Raw genomic sequence first — 17,372 nt, 5'->3', positions numbered from 1 at the left:
ATGGGTGCCTGCGGTGTGAGTGTACCATGTGTGTGAGGCGTTGTGTTGGTGTGAGTGCATGCGTGTGTGCCTGTGTGAGCGTGTGCATGTCTACATGCGTATGAATGTAGGTGCGTGCGTGCAAGTGTATGATGTGTGTGTGTGCATGTAGGAGTGCGTGCGTGTGTCGTGTGTGAGTGGGTGTGTGCATGCATGTTCATGTGAGTGTGCATGTATGTGTGAGCGTGCATATATGTGCGTGCTCTATCTCCTCGCCACGCCCCAGTGTGTGCAGGACCGGAGCCAGGCGCCCTCCCGAAGCCTGGGCTGGCGTTTGCGCGGTGCCGCTCGCCACGCTGTCTGTGGGAGAAGCCCGGGGGCCCGCACCTGCCCTGTCCAACCACTGGGGCTCCGGTCCCCAGAACCCAGAGGCCCTGAGCCGGCCGACACAGCATCCCATAGCGACCCTGGGACCGCCGCCCGGGGGGCACCCATGAGGAGGAAAGGCAAAGAAGAGACGCCCCTGCTGCTGGGCGTGGCCGGGAAGGGCGGGGCGGTTCCCTGCGCGGGAGGCCACGGGGGAGGTGGGGAGGGCGGAGGTGGTTCGCACAGGGCAGACTCACCTACGCCCCGGGTGAGACCCCGGGTGTTCCGAAGAAACGGATTAATTTTACCTTTCATTGGCAAACTGGCCATATTATTTCTAAGGGGGCGGGGGCTGCCGTCGGGATGTGATCCCAGTGTTTTCTCTCCCTCGGGAATCTCCCGGGTGGAAGCCACTTTGACTCCCTTGGAGGAAGGAGCCCTCCCCAGCGCCACCCTGGAGAAGGGCTGGGTCCAGCGACGCGCGGCGGAGCGGGGCTTGTGCGGGGTCCCACGCGCAGGGTCCCATCCACCCGAGGAAAAGGGGCTTCCTCAGAAAAACCCGCAAAGGCAACGGGGGCGGCCGCTGAGCCTCGTCCGAGCTGGGCCTGCTGGACGGGAGCGCGGGGCAGGCGGGCAAAGGCCGTGCAGGTGCCGCGGAGGAAACGCGCCCCTCTGCGTCCCGAAGCGGGTCTACCGGGCCGGCGGGGCCTGGGCTGTGCGCGAGGATCTGCTGCGCTCCGGGACGCGGCTCGGGGGCGTCTGCGGCCCCCCAGGAGGGACCCGGGACGCCGCGGGTTGGGCCGGGTTCCCACGTGGCGGCCCCGACTCTGAGCACCCGGCAGAGCCTTGTGCGCCGCGGAGACCCGGAGCGCCTGAGCCGGCGTCCCCCACACCCGGACCCCGCGGCCTCCGCCTGCGTCCCGCCTCCCCCGTCCGGGAAGCGCCCGCCCCGCTGCACAGACCCGGGCGTCTCCTCCCCGGCTGGGCCGCCTTGTCAGGATAAGATGTTCTAAATTAGCCTGTGCTCCGGGAATGTTTGCGAGGCTCCTTCACAGAGGACTAAAATAAAAGTGACAAAAAATGTAAATATCGAACATTTGAAAAAACTGTTCAAGCTCACTTATAATTAAAGAATGCAAATTAAAACAATGGCACTTTTCCTATAAAATCAGACAAGTATCTTCTAACTGTCCGGCTATCCGGTTCTGAAATTCTCTCCTAAGGAAATAAACGAGAGCCGGAAAAGCTTCGGTGCGAGAACGTTAACAGGCATCGCATCCACAATATTGAAAAACTGGGAATCGTGGAGATGTCCAGCCGCAGGGGCTTGGGTGGAGTTCAGCCTTCTTCGGGGTTCGACCACGTGGCACACGGGGTGCGCGCGGCCCCTAGGGGGGTCTCTGAAGACTATTTCTGCACCGGGCACCGCTCAGGACGCTCAGGGGAAAGGCGGGATGAAAACCGCACATCTGCGGATGCTGACCCAGGTCATCCACGCTCCCCTGTCCACCTGCGGCTCCACCTTGGAGAACCCGCTTGGCTTTTCCGTAAGCTTCACACTCGTCCAAAACCCGGGATTTGTGCGATTGGCGGCTGAGGGTTGCTGGATGCCTTGAGGTTTTCTGGGCACCTAAGCAGGCCTCTCACACGAAGCAGGAAAACAGGAGGCAAAGTCACACCGGTCTCCACGTTGCATTTGAGGGATTCCGATTCCCCTTTCTGTTTCTTGGTATTTTCCATATTTTCTACAAACAACTTGTCTAACTTAGTCATAAAACATGGAAAGCATACAACTTACAGAAAGGGGACCCTGGCCACTCTGTGGTCTCTGTCCCTGAAGTCACATTCTCTGGGATAGGAGGAGCCGCTCACCACGTCAAACCTTTGGGGTTTAAGCTGTGAAAGCTGCTGATTTGCCCCAGCAGCATTTTACAAGCAGGTTATTTCACAACTTTGTAAAATACTGAAAATGTAAAGTGCAGCTCCTGACCACAGAGCAACTGAGTGAATAAAGTTAAACAGAAAGACCCTAATTTTCAGACTTCCTCACATAAAAAAAGGAAGGGGAAGGAAGGAAAAATAATTCTAGTTGATATATTTCCAACTTCAGATAAAAGAATCATAGGCTTTGCAATACACTTCCCATTTGCCTGGTAGGCTACTAGATGGTGAGGATTTAATTTTATTTCTATAGTTTGCCCCTTTACTTTGAGCCCCCGGCTCAAACCAGGCTGTGGGGCACATGCCCTCTCCCTGTGTCTGGCACTGCTGCCCCATCCTGGCCCTGCCCAGGCAGGTACTTGCACAGGGAGACAGAGGCCGATGGCTCCAAGGCTCCATCTTAGTGACTCCAGTGAAGAGAAAGTTCTAGCAAACTCCCTGGCTGGTGTGGCTCAGGTGTCGTGTCCTCAAGGATGGCTATTGTGGCCAGGGGCACGAACGACCCTGGCGAACCAGGCTGAGAACCGGGGCAGTGGTGGTCAGGTCTGGCCGAGCCCCATGCTGTGGGGCCCCATGGGGAATAGCACCATGGCCTGTGACAGCACAGTGCCAGGGACTTGACCCAGTGACGCCAGGCCGGGCTCTCCTACCTCAGATGGCGCGCGGGCCTTTGGCTGGGCTTCCCCACATGAGCGTCCTGTGCGTCTCCGGGTGCCAGCAGCAGGCCTGCTCCACCCGCTTGATGCCAGGGGGCTCCCCCACCCCGCCATGCTGTGCAATCAGAACTGCCTCCAGGCATTGCCAGTGCCCCTGGGGTGGGGTGAGGGCAGCGTTGACCTGAGGGGACCGTGCACCCTGCAAGTCCACCCCAAACTGTGTTAAAGAAAATCGGGCTGCTTCAGAGCTGAAAGGAGATTTTAGTTGTGTCTACTTAATCTTAGAAGTCATCTGGTCCCTTCTCATCTCACAGGTGAGGAAGGTTTAGTAAGGCCTCAGATACAGTTTAGAGGAATAGAAAAGGCAAAACCCTGTTCATGTTCATTGTTTGGGGGCTGAATATTCATGGCCACGAAGGAGAATGTGATTCTGACAGGTTCAGAGAGGGTGCGGCCGGCTCACCGGAGAAAACAGGTTCAGAGGGTGCGGCCGGCTAGGAGCTGCCAAGCAGCCCCCACCAGGCTCTCTGTCAGGCAGCGGCAGCCCCCAGAGTGAACGGGCTCTGACCATCCTCCAAATTCCCAGCCCCCAAAACGAGAATTGCAGGGCCTAAAAATAGAGATGTGGGCTGTTATGAACATAGCTCATCTCCCTTCTTCAAGCTGAATAATTCCAATTCTGTCAGCAATTTTTCATGAGATTTATCTGCCAACACTTGAGTAATCCATGTGGCTGTGGCTTAAGTCCGCCCTGAGTGTTCCCACGCTGTTACGTTGTGGGGTCCAGAGCGGGACCCAGCACTTAAAATTCTTGCAGCGTTACTGCTGGTGCCCTGGGAAGGGAACAAAAGTTTCTGTAGTGTCTGCGTATAGCGGATGCCATGAGGAACGGGGAAAGGGGAGCGTGCAGTCGCTTGGCCAGGGGCCACTCCCGCTCATCCTTGTGGAGCCCAAGCCGATGCCCCAGCCGCTTCAACTCAGATGTCAGCCAAGCCGTGAACCCGGGACACTCTGCCTCACGGTGCGTTGGTGGCTCCAACCCACCCTGGAAACACGGTTTGTCCGCAGGGACACAGGCGCCATGAATCGTTTCCTATTATTGTAAAATGATTCATTTTCATTCACTGAAGAGCTTTCCCTAGTTACCCCTTCAGTCCAGGGCCATGTGCTGAGCTGCGACAAACAGGGTCTCTGCGATCGAGGTGTTTCCGCTCATACGCGGGAGACGGCACAGAGACAGGTGGCAGGTGTGACCACGTGGGAGATGGCACAGAGGACAGGTGACAGGTTGACCACGGCGGGAAGATGGACAGAGACAGGTGGCAGGTGTGGGACCACGGCGGGAGACGGGCACAGAGCATAGGTTGACAGGTGTGACTACGTGGGAGATGGCACAAGAGACAGGTGACAGCCGTGACACCGTGGGAGATGGCACAGAGACAGGGACAGGTGGTTGGACCCATGCAGGGAGACGGCCACAGAGATAGGTGACAGGTGTGAACTACGTGGGAGATGGGCACAGAGGACAGGTGACAGGTGTGACCACGTGGGGAGGGGAGATGGCACAGGAGACAGGTGACGTGTGGACCACCGGAATGACGGCACAGAGATAGGTGACAGGTGTGACTACGTGGGGAGATGAGCCACAGAGACAAGGTGACAGTGTGGACCACGTGGGAGATGGCACAGAGACAGGTGACAGGTGTGACCATGCAGGGAGACGGCACAGAGACAGATGGCAGACATGATCACGCAGGAGATGGCACAGAGACAGGTGACAGGTGTGACACCATGTGGGAGACGGTGCAGAGGCAGGTAGCAGGTGTGACCACGTGGGGAGGCGTGGTGTGCACAGCAGCCAAGGGCAGGTTGCACACCCTACGGGGGACCGGCCCCAGCGAGAGGCACAAAGCATTTAAAGGCAACTTTGAACCCATACGCGGGGAGGGCTTCACTTCCAAATTCTTTCCTTTAGGTGAAGCAGTGGGAGGGAAGAGGGGTTGGTTTTCTGGAAACTTGGCTCCCATTTGTCATTCCCTCATCAGCCACTGAGTTCATCTTTTCTCCACTTCAACCCCAGTGTTTGCCTGTCACAGGCCCCAAAGTTACCAGGCTGCCGTCATGGCCCTCGTTCCCACCCAGCCTGCTGAATGTCTCCGCTTCTTCTCCTGTGCGTCGCCCCAGTGCCTCCACGTAATGTCAAGGGGCCGGTCGCCTTTTCGTAACCTGCTTGTAGGACGCACTGGGTAACACCGAGTGTATAGACGCTCTTCCCCAGTCTATGTCCCAGGTTAAAGGTGTTGTCAACCTTGTGATGTCGTTCTTACGATGTCATCCTTGTGATGTCATCCTGTGTGACGTCATCCTGTGGAACAGGCATGTCACAGTGCCATGGACAGGTGCCACTGCTTGCGGGGGTCTGAGGACGCCGCGGTTTGCCTGCAGGCTGCTTTTGCTGCCCTTTGCCCCCTCTTCTCCCTCCCCTCCTCCCCAGCAGTGTGCATTTTCCATCTATTACCAGAAGTGGGAAAGGCACCACCAGGTGAGGCATCACAAGGCAGACTTTTCCTTAGTGACTGGCAAGAATGCTGATTCCGAGTTTGCTTTGCATGCAAATGTTTGCTTGTTGGATGGTGAGATAAATATCAACAAGCAGGCCGGGCGCGGTGGCTCAAGCCTGTAATCCCAGCACTTTGGGAGGCCGAGACGGGCGGATCACGAGGTCAGGAGATCGAGACCATCCTGGCTAACACGATGAAACCCCGTCTCTACTAAAATACAAAACTAGCCGGGCGAGGTGGCGGGCGCCTGTAGTCCCAGCTACTTGGGAGGCTGAGGCAGGAGAATGGCGTAAACCCGGGAGGCGGAGCTTGCAGTGAGCTGAGATCTGGCCACTGCACACCAGTCTGGGCGACAGAGCGAGACTCCGCCTCAAAAAAAAAAAAAAAAAAAAATCAACAAGCAGCAGCTTTAAAAAGATCCCTTTAGTTGGAGGGAATTTTTGAGGCTTTCCAGTATTCATCAGCTCTGAGGCATGAGCTTAGCTCCACGCATGCCCCGTGACACGTGGACCCCCGGTACTACAGAAGCCACCTCGGGAACCCAGCTTCTCGCAGAGACACGCAGTAGGAAGCCCAGGTGCGTTTAGATGCCCACCAGAGATTTTCTTTTTTCCTTTATTATTATTATTTTTTTTGAGACAGAGTCTCACTCTGTTGCCCAGGCTGGAGTGCAGTGATGCGATCTCGGCTCACCGCAAGCTGTGCCTCCCGGGTTCACGCCATTCTCCTGCCTCAGCCTCCTGAGTAGCTGGGACTACAGGCACCCCATGCCTGGCTAATTGTGTGTATGTGTGTGTTTTCAGTAGAGACGGGGTTTCACCGTGTTAGCCAGGAAGGTCTCAATCTCCTGACCGTGTGATCTGCCCGCCTCGGCCTCCCACAGTGCTGGGATGACAGGTGTGAGCTGCCGTGCCAGGCCACCCCACAGAGATTTCAAAGGGAGCAAGCCTTGCCGATCAGGTGGCACGCTGCTGCCAGGTGGGCTGGGTTATGGGTCTGGACTTTCCTAGTGGGAGCAGCAGGGCCAGGAGGAGCCCACAGGGATGGCACGGGAGCCACCTGCCAGCCCGGCCTGCAGCTCCCAGTGACACTGGACGAGGCCCAGTAGATGCTGGGTGGGAAACGGAGGACGGCCACCACGCGCCACCCACAGAGGGCTCTGCGCCCGCAGCTAGGGGTCTCCTCCCACACCACCCAGGGGCGGAGCTCAGCTTTGTGCTGCTGCCAGGGACACAGGCTTGGAAAGCAGGAAGACCTACCTGTGCCAGGACCGAGAGGAGCCAGGAGGAGCTGCTCCATCACTCGCCAGCCGACGGCACCCCAGGGTGGCTCTGAAGCCTGAGTCATTCACTGTACGTGTTTTGAAAGGGGAGACTTCAGTGAAGCATCGTTTACTCGAGGGACCACGATGGCCTCATGTGCTTGCTTGTCTGTTTCAGTGTATGGGTATGAAGGGCCTGTCCCATGCAGGGCCTGGGGCTGCTTGCTGGGGGGCCGTGAGACCTCAGGGCATCTACACGCGGGCACAACACACACAGCTTATAGAGAACAGGCAGGTCAACGTGACCACAGCCAACACTTGAGTCTGGAAACGGTTACCTGGGGAGAGGTCGCCAGGCCGCAGAGTCGGCGTTTCAGCCTGAGAGGGAAGCCGCATGCTGGGGGGCAGAAGCCCGGCGTCTGAACTGTTCCCCTGCCCACATATTGTACTATATTTGCTGTGGAATCACAGGAAATTTCTTTACCCCTCAACACTTATGAACCGGAGAGTATCAGGACCCAAACTTAAAAGGCTCTGCAGCTTTTCAAACAGGTACAGAGAGTGACGGTGTGCGCTGTGCGACGTTGGCGAGGGCCGCTGGGGAAACTCCAGCAGGTGCAGCGACCAGGGAGACATTGGCCACTGATGAGAAAAAAATGCCAAATGCTGCTATAGCTTTAAAATGTGGGGTTTTGTTGTTGTTTGTGTCAAATTGGACTCTGGCCAAGTTATAAGGGGGAACATTTGAGTTTTAGAAGGAAATGCAACAGCCCTCTGGATTTAGAGTAACACCAGGGCTCGTGGGAGACGACATGAAGCAACACAGAGGGAGAAGGTCCCTCCTAAGATGCCCTTTGTACAAAACCCGAGTGGGATTTAAAGATCCCCGCATTCCCGCATCTGTTACGGTGGAAGACGCGCCCTGGAGTGCCACGTGCCCTGCCAGACAGTGGGGCCTGGGCCACCATTGGTGCTCCCAGAGGTCTCCAGGCCTTTCCCTCAAGGATAAGCCTCATGGACGCTTAGCTGGGACTTCCTTCCCCGGCGAGGAGGGCACCGTGGGGAGACCAGGAATGCTGGGAGCCAGTCCCGGCTCTGCTTCCTCCTGGCCGTCCCCCCACCAGGCATGCCCAACGTGAGGAGTTGGTGTGAAGGCCGGGGCTGCATGCTTGGGACAGGATTGAGGAGAAAGGTCACAGAGGAGGTGGTGCGCGGTTCTCAGGGCCCGGGCCTCGGCGAGATGTCTCCAGACCAGCAGGGATAGGAGGTCCCTTCATTTGCAAAGGCAGCCTTAGAGCAGCTCCAGTTTTCAAGGACGTGATGTTTTATGCCACGAGGTGGCTGTTTATTCGGTTCTGAAACAGGGACTTTGCTCGTTGGATTAGCCCTGGCCGGGCGCTTGGTGGCTGTGGTGCTAACTCCAGGTAGGGCGCAGGTCAAGCCGTGCTCACTTTGAAGCCGGGCCTAGCAGCACAGTGGTGACGCTTCTTTTCCTGCTTGACCTGTGAGTGATGGGTGGATTGCTACACTCAGATGAAACCCTGAAGGAAAGAGTCTGGAGGCTCAAGGCTCTCAGGCTCGCCGTTAAAACTGGGTTGCATGTTTTATATCAGGTAATCACACAGCAAATATTCTTGGGGAATTCTGTTTACATACGGATTTCTTTATAATTCTTACCATTTGCTTAATACATACGTGCATGTGTGAGTGTCCTGGAAATACCTGAAAACGTGTAATGAGCTTCATAGGGAGAAAAAGGAGGGCAAATTGAGATGCAGATGAGAGAAGGGGGCGCTGCCACTCTGGCCTCCCTGCCTGGCAGTGACATGTGGACCCTCACCCACCATTCGGCATCTTGCCTTTCATTTTGTTTATTTATTCATTTTTTTGACTCAGCATCTCACTCTTTCACTCAGGCTGGAGTGCAGTGATGTGATTACGGCTCGGCTCACTTCCGCCTCGAACTCCCAGGCTCGAGCAATCCTCCCACCTCAGCCTCTCAAGTAGTTGGGACTACATGTGTGTACCACCACTCCCGGCTAACCTATTTATTTTTGTAGAGATGGGGTCTCACTATGTTGCCTGGGCTGGCCTTGAGCTCTTGGACTCCAGTGATCTGCCCGCCTTGGCCTCCCACAGTGCTGGGATTACAGGCGTCAGCTCCCACAGTGCTGGGATTATGGCGTGAACCACTGTGCATGCTGGGACTTAGGATTTTTAAGTGACTAATGGGGTCCCAGTCCAGGAAGCCCCTGCCCAGCATTGAAGGGCAGCCTCCGGAGGGTGGGCTCAGCAGGGCCTAAGATGCAGGAAGCAAAGTCCTGGCTGGACCAGGGCGGACAGTGCTCCAGGTGCACCCGGGCAGCACTGATGTTCATAGCAGCCGCTGCTCCTTCCTTCCCAAGGCTGGATCCAGGGTGCTCCCTCCCAACCCTCCGGCTTCTTCAGTGCCCAAAGCGGAGTCCTCTCAAGTCATGGCCAGGGTCTGTGCTTGGCCTTCCCGGACGGCCTCTGGCTCCAGATTCTGGTCCCCAGGTGACCCCTCCCTTCTGTAAAGACCCACCTGGGTTTCCATTCCTACGTGTCTCCTCCGACTTCCAAGTCTGGGCCTGTGTGTGGGGGAGTGACATCAGTTTTTTTTCTTGCCCTAAACCGCCCCTTCTCATAGGACCAGAACCTCCCTTTGGAAATCACTTCTTCTCCATTAAACCACACGTTTTCAGTGGCAGAGGACTCCGATTGGCCCAAGGATGGCTGACAAAAGGCTTTTAAACCATGGCGGAGGCTGAGGCCCCGGGCTTTGGAGTCTGTGCGGGGACCTGACAATGTGCACTGCTTGATGGGGTCTTCCGATGGCTCCACGGCCTTGCGTGCCCCTGGGGGCTCATGGGCGGTGCGCATCGGGTGATGACCAGGCAGTTGCTTCTGTGTGGGGGACACCGGCAGGGTGACTGCTGGCTGCAGGCATTCCACAACCTGGGCGCTGTTCCAGAGGGCTTTACTGCTGCTGCAGGCTGCTGTGCCGCTCACGGAAGGGGGTGGGGGCTGTTCCAACCCACCCACAGCACTTTTCTCAAGAGTTGGAGGAACTTCCATCAAGAACTCGAAATGAAGCCACACATGTATTTTCAGAGCCCATGGCCCGCGATCAGCCCTCCGACCCCACGTGACTGAACGGGAGAATGGCTGGGAACGTGTCATCGTGTTTACTTCTGAGCCGAGGGGGACGTGGATCCCTTGAGACAAAAACCACTCCACACGCGGCCCATGGGGCCGCGTCCAGGAATCATCGTTTAAAACGCACATATGTATTTATAATGTAACACATGCAAACAAATTTAAGTTCCTATGCGTGTGGGTGTCATATTTATATCTTTTTCTGTTGCTGAAATGGAAAACCACAGCTAAATGCATACATCTCTAGCTTCTGCTATCTTCAGCATACACCTTTTTAAAAATACCTGATCTCTTTGACATACTTCACATAACAGATTTTTTAAAGACAATGCGCTTTGAAACAAGAACCCCTTGTTGTTACTCTGTGTGCTGTTCTGATGAAGGTGCTCAGGTTTTCTTCTCTCTCCTTAGGTTCTGTTCCCAGACAGCTGCTGGGAGCTGCAGCCGTGAAGAGCTTTGTCTCTGGACACTTGGTTCTGCACCGTCCCTGCAGAGGGTCTGGGGCCACCCCACCTGCCCACTGTCTGACTAAACCACACAGAAGGTTAAGCAGCAAATTCGAAGCTCCCTCCTCGGAGATGCCTTTTGAAGTAAGACTCAGGAACTCAGGACAAGAGATCAGAGCCCCTGGGCTGCGCGGCCACGAGTGCTTCTTGGAGCCGATGAGCACAGACTCGGTGTTGTGGAATCGTGGAGCAGGCCTCTCCCTCTGCATCAGGACTCAGGGCTCAGCAGGGACAGGGAGCACGGCGGCGCCATGCACAGCAGCAGGGGAACTGTGGCAGCTCCAGCCCAGAGAGTGCGGCCTCGGCCTCAACCTCAGGCCCACGCACTGCCTGTCAGCTGTGTGGACTCCTAATCAGGTAAGAGTTGGAGAGTCAGGAATCTGGGAAGAAGAACTCGTGCCCCCTGCCCTCCTCCGGGCAGACCTGGAGCTGCTAGTGCTTCAACAAGCTCGTACCTCGAGGGAGCACCACCCCGGCCTCGGCAATGATGAGGCTGCCCAGCCGCACGGGGAGGTCACGGACCAGAGAAGTCACGGAGGGCAAGGCTGTGGGGAGCAGGAGAAACGAGAAGCATCTGGAGCAAGTGTTCCTCAAATCAGGAAGGGACAGGAGCATGGAGGAAGAAGAGCTGGAACTTGTAGAAGAAGAACCAAAGACAGACACAGTTGCAGAGAGGTTTGGCCTCTGCACGCAGGTGCACAGCCTTTTCATTCCTGTCTTCATATTAAATATCGTTTTCCCAGGCTATCCAACCCAGAGGACAGCTAACGCTCGAATGTGAACAGCTGTACGGTGTGAGGCTCACCTACACGGCACAGACCCCACTGACACTCCCCAAAATATCCACCACTCTCGGAAGTCTACAAGTCCCACTTGAATTTTTTTTAGATAACCTCATTTCCTGCTGCCTTGCCAGCTGTGTGGGGGCCATTCAGTACTCTGGCTGTCACCATCCTCCAGGACAGTCCTCCACCCTAGAGCTGTTTCCATTCTCTATGACAGTCCACCCTAGAGTTATCTCCATCCTCCATTAAAGTCCTCTATCCTAGAGTTGTCTCCATCCTCGCACGGACAGTCCTCCCACCCTCACAGGACATCCTCTGCCCTAGAGCCTGTCACCTCACCCTTCAGACACAGTCCTCCACCGTAGAGCGTCTCCAACCTACCCAGGATACATCCTCCACCCTATAGCCTGTCTCATTCTCTATGACAGTCCACCCTAAGAGCTGTGCTCCCCTCACTCGCATGACAGTCCTCACCCTAGGCTGTCCCCTCCTCCATGTACAGTCCCTCCACCCTAGAGCTGTCTCCATCCTCACAGGACAGTCCTCCACCTAGAGCTGTCTCCCCTCCTCCATGACAGTCCTCCACCAATAGAGCTGTCTCCATTCCTCCAGGGACAGTCCTCCACCTACGAAAGCTGTCCTCCCTCCTCCATGACAGTCCTCCCACCCACTACGAGCTGTCCTCCATCCTCCAGACAGTCCCTCCACCCTAGAGCTGTTTCCATCCCCTATGACAGTCCACCCAGTTATCTCCCATCCTCCATTTAAAGTCCTCTATTCCTAGAGTTCTCCGTCCATCCCTGTGGACAGTCCCACCCTTAAAGCTGTCCTCCATCTCCATGATAGTCCTCCACCCCTAAACCGCTGCTCTCCATCCTCAGGGACAGTCCTCCACCCCCCACAGGACAGTCCTCTGCCCTACGAGCTGTCCACCCACCTCTCAACAGTTCCTCCCCAGCCGTAGAGCTGTCCAACCCTCCCCAGGATAAGTATCCTCCACCCTATAGGCTGTCTCATTCTCTATGACATGTCCACCCTATGAGCCTGTCTCCATCCTCCAGGACAGTCCTCCACCTAGAGCTGTTTCCATCCTCCGTGGCAGTCCACTCTAGAGCCGTCTCCATCCTCCAGGACAGGCCTCTACCCTAAAGCTTTCTTCATTCTTCATCCTCCATCCTGGGCCTCCAATTTGGGCTGCCTGTTCTCACACCCTTACTTTCCCCAACCTGGCTGGGGTACTCTTTGAGTCCTTATTTATATCCTACCTTGAAAATCACTAAACATGCCCTGTCCATTTAGTTTCACCTTAGGGATTGTGGGGGCGGAACTTAAACCCAGACTTCTTGCTCCCCATCCATTGGGTGCATCTGGCCTGCCTCCTCAGCCCGGCTCATGGGAAGCCAGCCATCTTCCCCTTCTCATGCCCAGAGTCGCTGCCCTGAGCCCTCCCACCTGCCCCTGCCCCCTGCTCCGCCCCTGCCTCTGCCCTCACTTTCATCACCCAGCAGGTTCTCAGCTGTTGAGTTTCTTTGTGATTGGTTAAGAGGTCTTGGAATTCTCAAAGGGGCCCCCAGCCTGTCATTTTGCACAAGATGTTCTTAACAAACCCTAAAGCCTGCTCTGGGGGTGAGTGTGAAGATGTCTGGGTCCTATTTTTGTCACTGGATGTCTTTAGATTTTTCTCTTCAGCACGATCCTCCCAGCAATCCAAGCCTGCCCTTTGCAAGAGCCAGTGAGGTGTGCTGGAAAACCACGGGACCTCCAGACCCGCCCTGGGGGCCGGAGCCTTGGGCCCAGCGTTCAGGAAGTCCTGGACTGTGGAGATGCGTGGCCATCACAGCCTTCACCCATGCCACTGTCCCATACAGAGTGGATTTAAAAGCAAAACAAAAATTTAAAAATCTCCTCTGTGAAGTCAGATTTTAGAGGGGTGATTCCACGTCAGCACGTCCAGAGCAAATGTTCCATTCATGGATTGGCTTGGGTCATGTTTCTGAGGAGCTCCTTGGTGCTGGGACTAACCACTGTCCTTCTCTAGCCCATGCAGTGGCCGTGCTACCTGGTCCGCCGCTGGCGGCCTGCATCAAGGTGACCAGAGGGTTGTGGCCAGCGGCAGGTGGCAGTGACCCCATTGGTCCCCTTGCTGTGGGCGGTTCTCCTGGCAGGCGACGGGCTCGAGGACCCCCATGGGCTGGCCAAACTCTTTGCTGTGTTTCAGTCTGAGCTCCTACCTGCCTGTTCCTGCCCTCCTCGTCCTCGCCCCTCCAGTGCCTTCCCGTCCTCCAAAACAGTGCTCCCCGGAGGACTCTCTTCCATGTTTCCTCGAAGGACCGAGGCTAACACACGTCTCGAGCAGCTTTGAAGGGTGAGCACACAACACACCCACACCCATTATTTTTCATGAGGACAGAGGAGCACCATGGCCCCACGGAAGGGCTCAGCCCCGCCACAGCACACAGATCCCGTGCTGGTCGGAGTCCCCACCACGGGGGAAGTCACTGTTCTGGACAATAAGGCAGAGGGAGGGGTCTACAAGACAAGGAGCAGCCGTGGGGACTGCGGGGCTCTGGGGACTGCGGGGTAGGTCATGGGGACTGTGGGGCCAAGTCCCATAAACCTGCACCCCCCAGACACTCAGCAGACCACAGAGCACAGCACGCTGCCTCCCCACACAGGCAGTTTTATGGTTTTGTTGAATAAATAACATTAATTAATACACACTTTCCTTCTTCTCTTTTTTTTTTTTTTTTGAGAGGGAGTCTCGCTCTGTCGCCCAGGCTGGAGTGCAGTGGTGCGATCTCAGCTCACTGCAAGCTCCGCCTCCCAGGTTCACACCATTCTTCTGCCTCAGCCTCCCAAGTAGCTGGGACCACAGGTGCCGCCACCATGCCTGGCTAATTTTTTGTATTTTTAGTAGAGACGGGGTTTCACCGTGTTAGCCAGGATGGTTTCGATCTCCTGACCTCGTGATCTGCCCGCCTCAGCCTCCCAAAGTGCTGGGATTATAGGTGTGAGCCACTGCGCCCGGCCAAGCACTTTCTTTCAAGATGAGCATATGCATGTCAAGTCATAGCCCCTTCAAGCCATATGTGCAGAATGGAGGGATGACTTGCAGCCGTGACGATGGGAAACTTGGGACACTTTCCAGTTGTGCTGCTCTGTTTTTGTCTTTCCTCTTTGTTTTAGAGACAAGGTCTTGCACTGTCACCAATGCTGAGTGCAGTGACATGCTCACATCTCACTGCAGCCTCGACCTCCCAGGTTCAAGTGATCCTCCCACCTTGGCCTCCTGAGTATCTGGGACACAAACGTGTGCCACCACACTTGGCCTTGTCTGTTTTCTTATGTACACATGTACATGTTCATACACAAGCATACGGGCACACATGTGTACCCACATGCACAGTGTAGACATACAGATACACCTATACACACACAGATACACGTACAGCTGTACAGATACACACAAGTACACCTATACACACAGATACACACACCCCATACACAGATACACGTACAGCTATACACACAGATACACACACACCTATACACAGATACACACACCTATACACATACACACACATACACCTATACACAGATACACACACCCCCATACACAGATACACACACCTATATAGATACATGTACAGCTATACACACATACACACACTTATACACAGATACACATACACCTATACACACACACACCTCCTATACACAGATACCCCCTATACACAGATACACACATGTACCGTTATACATACAGATACACACCTATACACAGATACACATACACCTATACACACAGATACACACACACAGATACAAATGTACACCTATACACAGATACACACCTATACACACACACATGCACACCTATACACAGATATGTACACACACCTATCCACACAGATATACCTATACACAGATACATGTACACCTGTACACAGATACTCGTACACCTATACACATACACACACACATCTATACACACACACATGTACACCTATACACACAGATACACACACGTACACCTATACGTCACAGATACACGTATACCTATACACAGATACACGCACCTACACACAAGCACACCTATACACAGATATGCACGCACACCTATCCACACAGATACACCTATACACAGATACATGTACACCTTTACAGATGTGCACACACATCCACACATAGATACACACCTATACACAGATACACATACACCTATACACATATACACCTATACACACAGATACACACATGTACAGCTATACACACAGATGCACACACACACCTATAACAGATACACACCTATACACAGATACATGCACACCTATACACAGATATTCACATACACCTATACACACATGTATACCTATATACACACACATACACCTATACACACATGTATACCTATACACAGATACACATACACCTGTACACACAGTTACACACGCACACCTATACAGATATGCATACACACCTATACACACACACACATGACTGCGGCATGTGTATAGAGCCTCGGAGATTCCGGGAGAAGGAAACAGTTTGCCTCCTCACACACTCAGGGTGAGCCTCTGAGGCAGCAGCTCCTCCACCCGGCCGAGGTGGGCCCTCCAGGTGCCTGCTCTCCCAGCAGTGATCCTGGCTGCTGCAGGTCACCTGCTCTGGGTCCTTCTTTGTTCTGTGCTCAGCAGCCCCCCGCCCTCCCACCGTCCCCATGCCTTGGGGCTGGCGGCACCTCCAACCCCCAAGTTGTTAATCGAATGCCTCTCCAGACATTGCCAGCTGCCCCCGGGCACTGTCGCCCCAATGAGAACAAAACAAAGCAACCCTACGTGGCCCCAAGGGGGTGGCCGGGGACCAGGTGGGTGCAGGCACAGGGGAAGATCCTTCAGGTCTGAATGGCAGGTGCAATTGGGCCGGCTCTGAAGGCCACACAGTCGCTCCATGGCTGGACGCCGCTGAGTAGATAGAGGAGAGGGATAGGGAGACGTGGATGGAGGAGAGAGACTGGGTGTTGGAGGACAGAGCTGGCCTGAATGGGTCTGAATTGGCCAGAAGGGGACCAGCTGAGACCCCGGCGGCAGGCGCCGTGGACTCCAACCCCAGAACGGAGCTGATGCCCTGAGCCTGTGCTGATGAGATGAGTGAATAAGTGAATCAGTGCCTGGCGGGGGAAGAGAGCCAGCGTTCTTCACGGTAGAATTTCCATTAATAAATACAGGAGTGACGGCAACAGAAAGCCGCCGAGAGGCAGAAGCCACAGAGCTGTCGTTCCCGGTGGAACCATCAGGGGTGCCAAGATGAGGGGCCAATGCCTGTGGGAAGCAGGATATCTGCAGAGTCTCAAATACTGTGTCTCCCTGCCGCTCAGTGACAAAGACAGCCGCTTAGTGGGGACACGCCCGGCAGACACTGCTCTAGCTGGCCCACCCGGGGCCACAGCACACAGACACCTGGTCCTCTCAAGACGGTGCATGGGGAAGGTTTACTGTGATCTCGGTGGACCCCTGTGAAAACAGAACTACGAATATGATCCCAAGGATGCATGAGAGGAGCCCACATGGAGGGGCATCGTATGAAATGCCTCAGCAAGGGTCCGGGTCGCCGCAGACACAGCAGGAACTGCCTCACGGGGACGGCGATGGCCAAACGCAGTGCAGGCGCTGGGCGGACAAGAAGGGCAGGCGGTGGTCTCCACGCGCCGCTGGGCTGAGCTGACCGGCTCTTGGCTGGATTCTCCTGAAGCAGGAAGGGCATGTGGCTCCTCTCTGGGCATAAGCCCCTCACTGTCACCTGCACGTGGGCACACGTGGCTCACAGCGTCAGGCCCGGGCTTCCCGGAGCAGCCCCGTGCAGAGCCGCCGGCATGACGAGGGTGTGAAGATCTGGAAGCAGAAACGGGGACGGTGCGCCCACCCCTCTTCCCGCCACTGCAAGACGAAGGCTCCCACTGGAGCGCCTGTCCCTCACGCCCCGCTCACCCTTCTAGCCCTGGCTGGATTCTGGAACTGCCTAGGCAGGCGGGATGGGCTCCGGCCGCCCCACTCCACTCCACACCCTTGCAGGGTGCAGCCTGCATTTCCTCGTGATGTCCCTGTGGAGCCCACAGGCGTGGGGGCTCTCGGAGCCGAGGG

General features: G+C 55.6%; 1 protein-coding gene across 1 annotated transcript; it reads left to right on the top strand.

Moving 5' to 3' along the window:
* Positions 1–232: 232 nt before the first annotated feature.
* On the top strand, positions 233–13,771 carry LOC108530750 (uncharacterized). Its single transcript, XM_017873798.1, has 5 exons — positions 233–1,193; positions 5,023–5,135; positions 5,319–5,484; positions 10,353–11,141; positions 12,908–13,771. The coding sequence occupies exons 1-5, from the start codon at positions 233–235 to the stop codon at positions 13,156–13,158; spliced, it is 2,280 nt and encodes a 759-aa protein (XP_017729287.1). The 3' UTR covers positions 13,159–13,771.
* The last annotated feature ends 3,601 nt before the right edge of the window (positions 13,772–17,372 follow it).

The sequence above is a fragment of the Rhinopithecus bieti genome, unplaced genomic scaffold (genome assembly GCF_001698545.2).
Source record: "Rhinopithecus bieti isolate Rb0 unplaced genomic scaffold, ASM169854v2 scaffold_8690, whole genome shotgun sequence".
NCBI classification, from domain to species: Eukaryota; Metazoa; Chordata; class Mammalia; order Primates; family Cercopithecidae; genus Rhinopithecus; species Rhinopithecus bieti.
The sequence above is the reverse complement of the archived record's forward strand: the minus strand, read 5'-3'. Positions and strand labels throughout refer to the sequence as shown.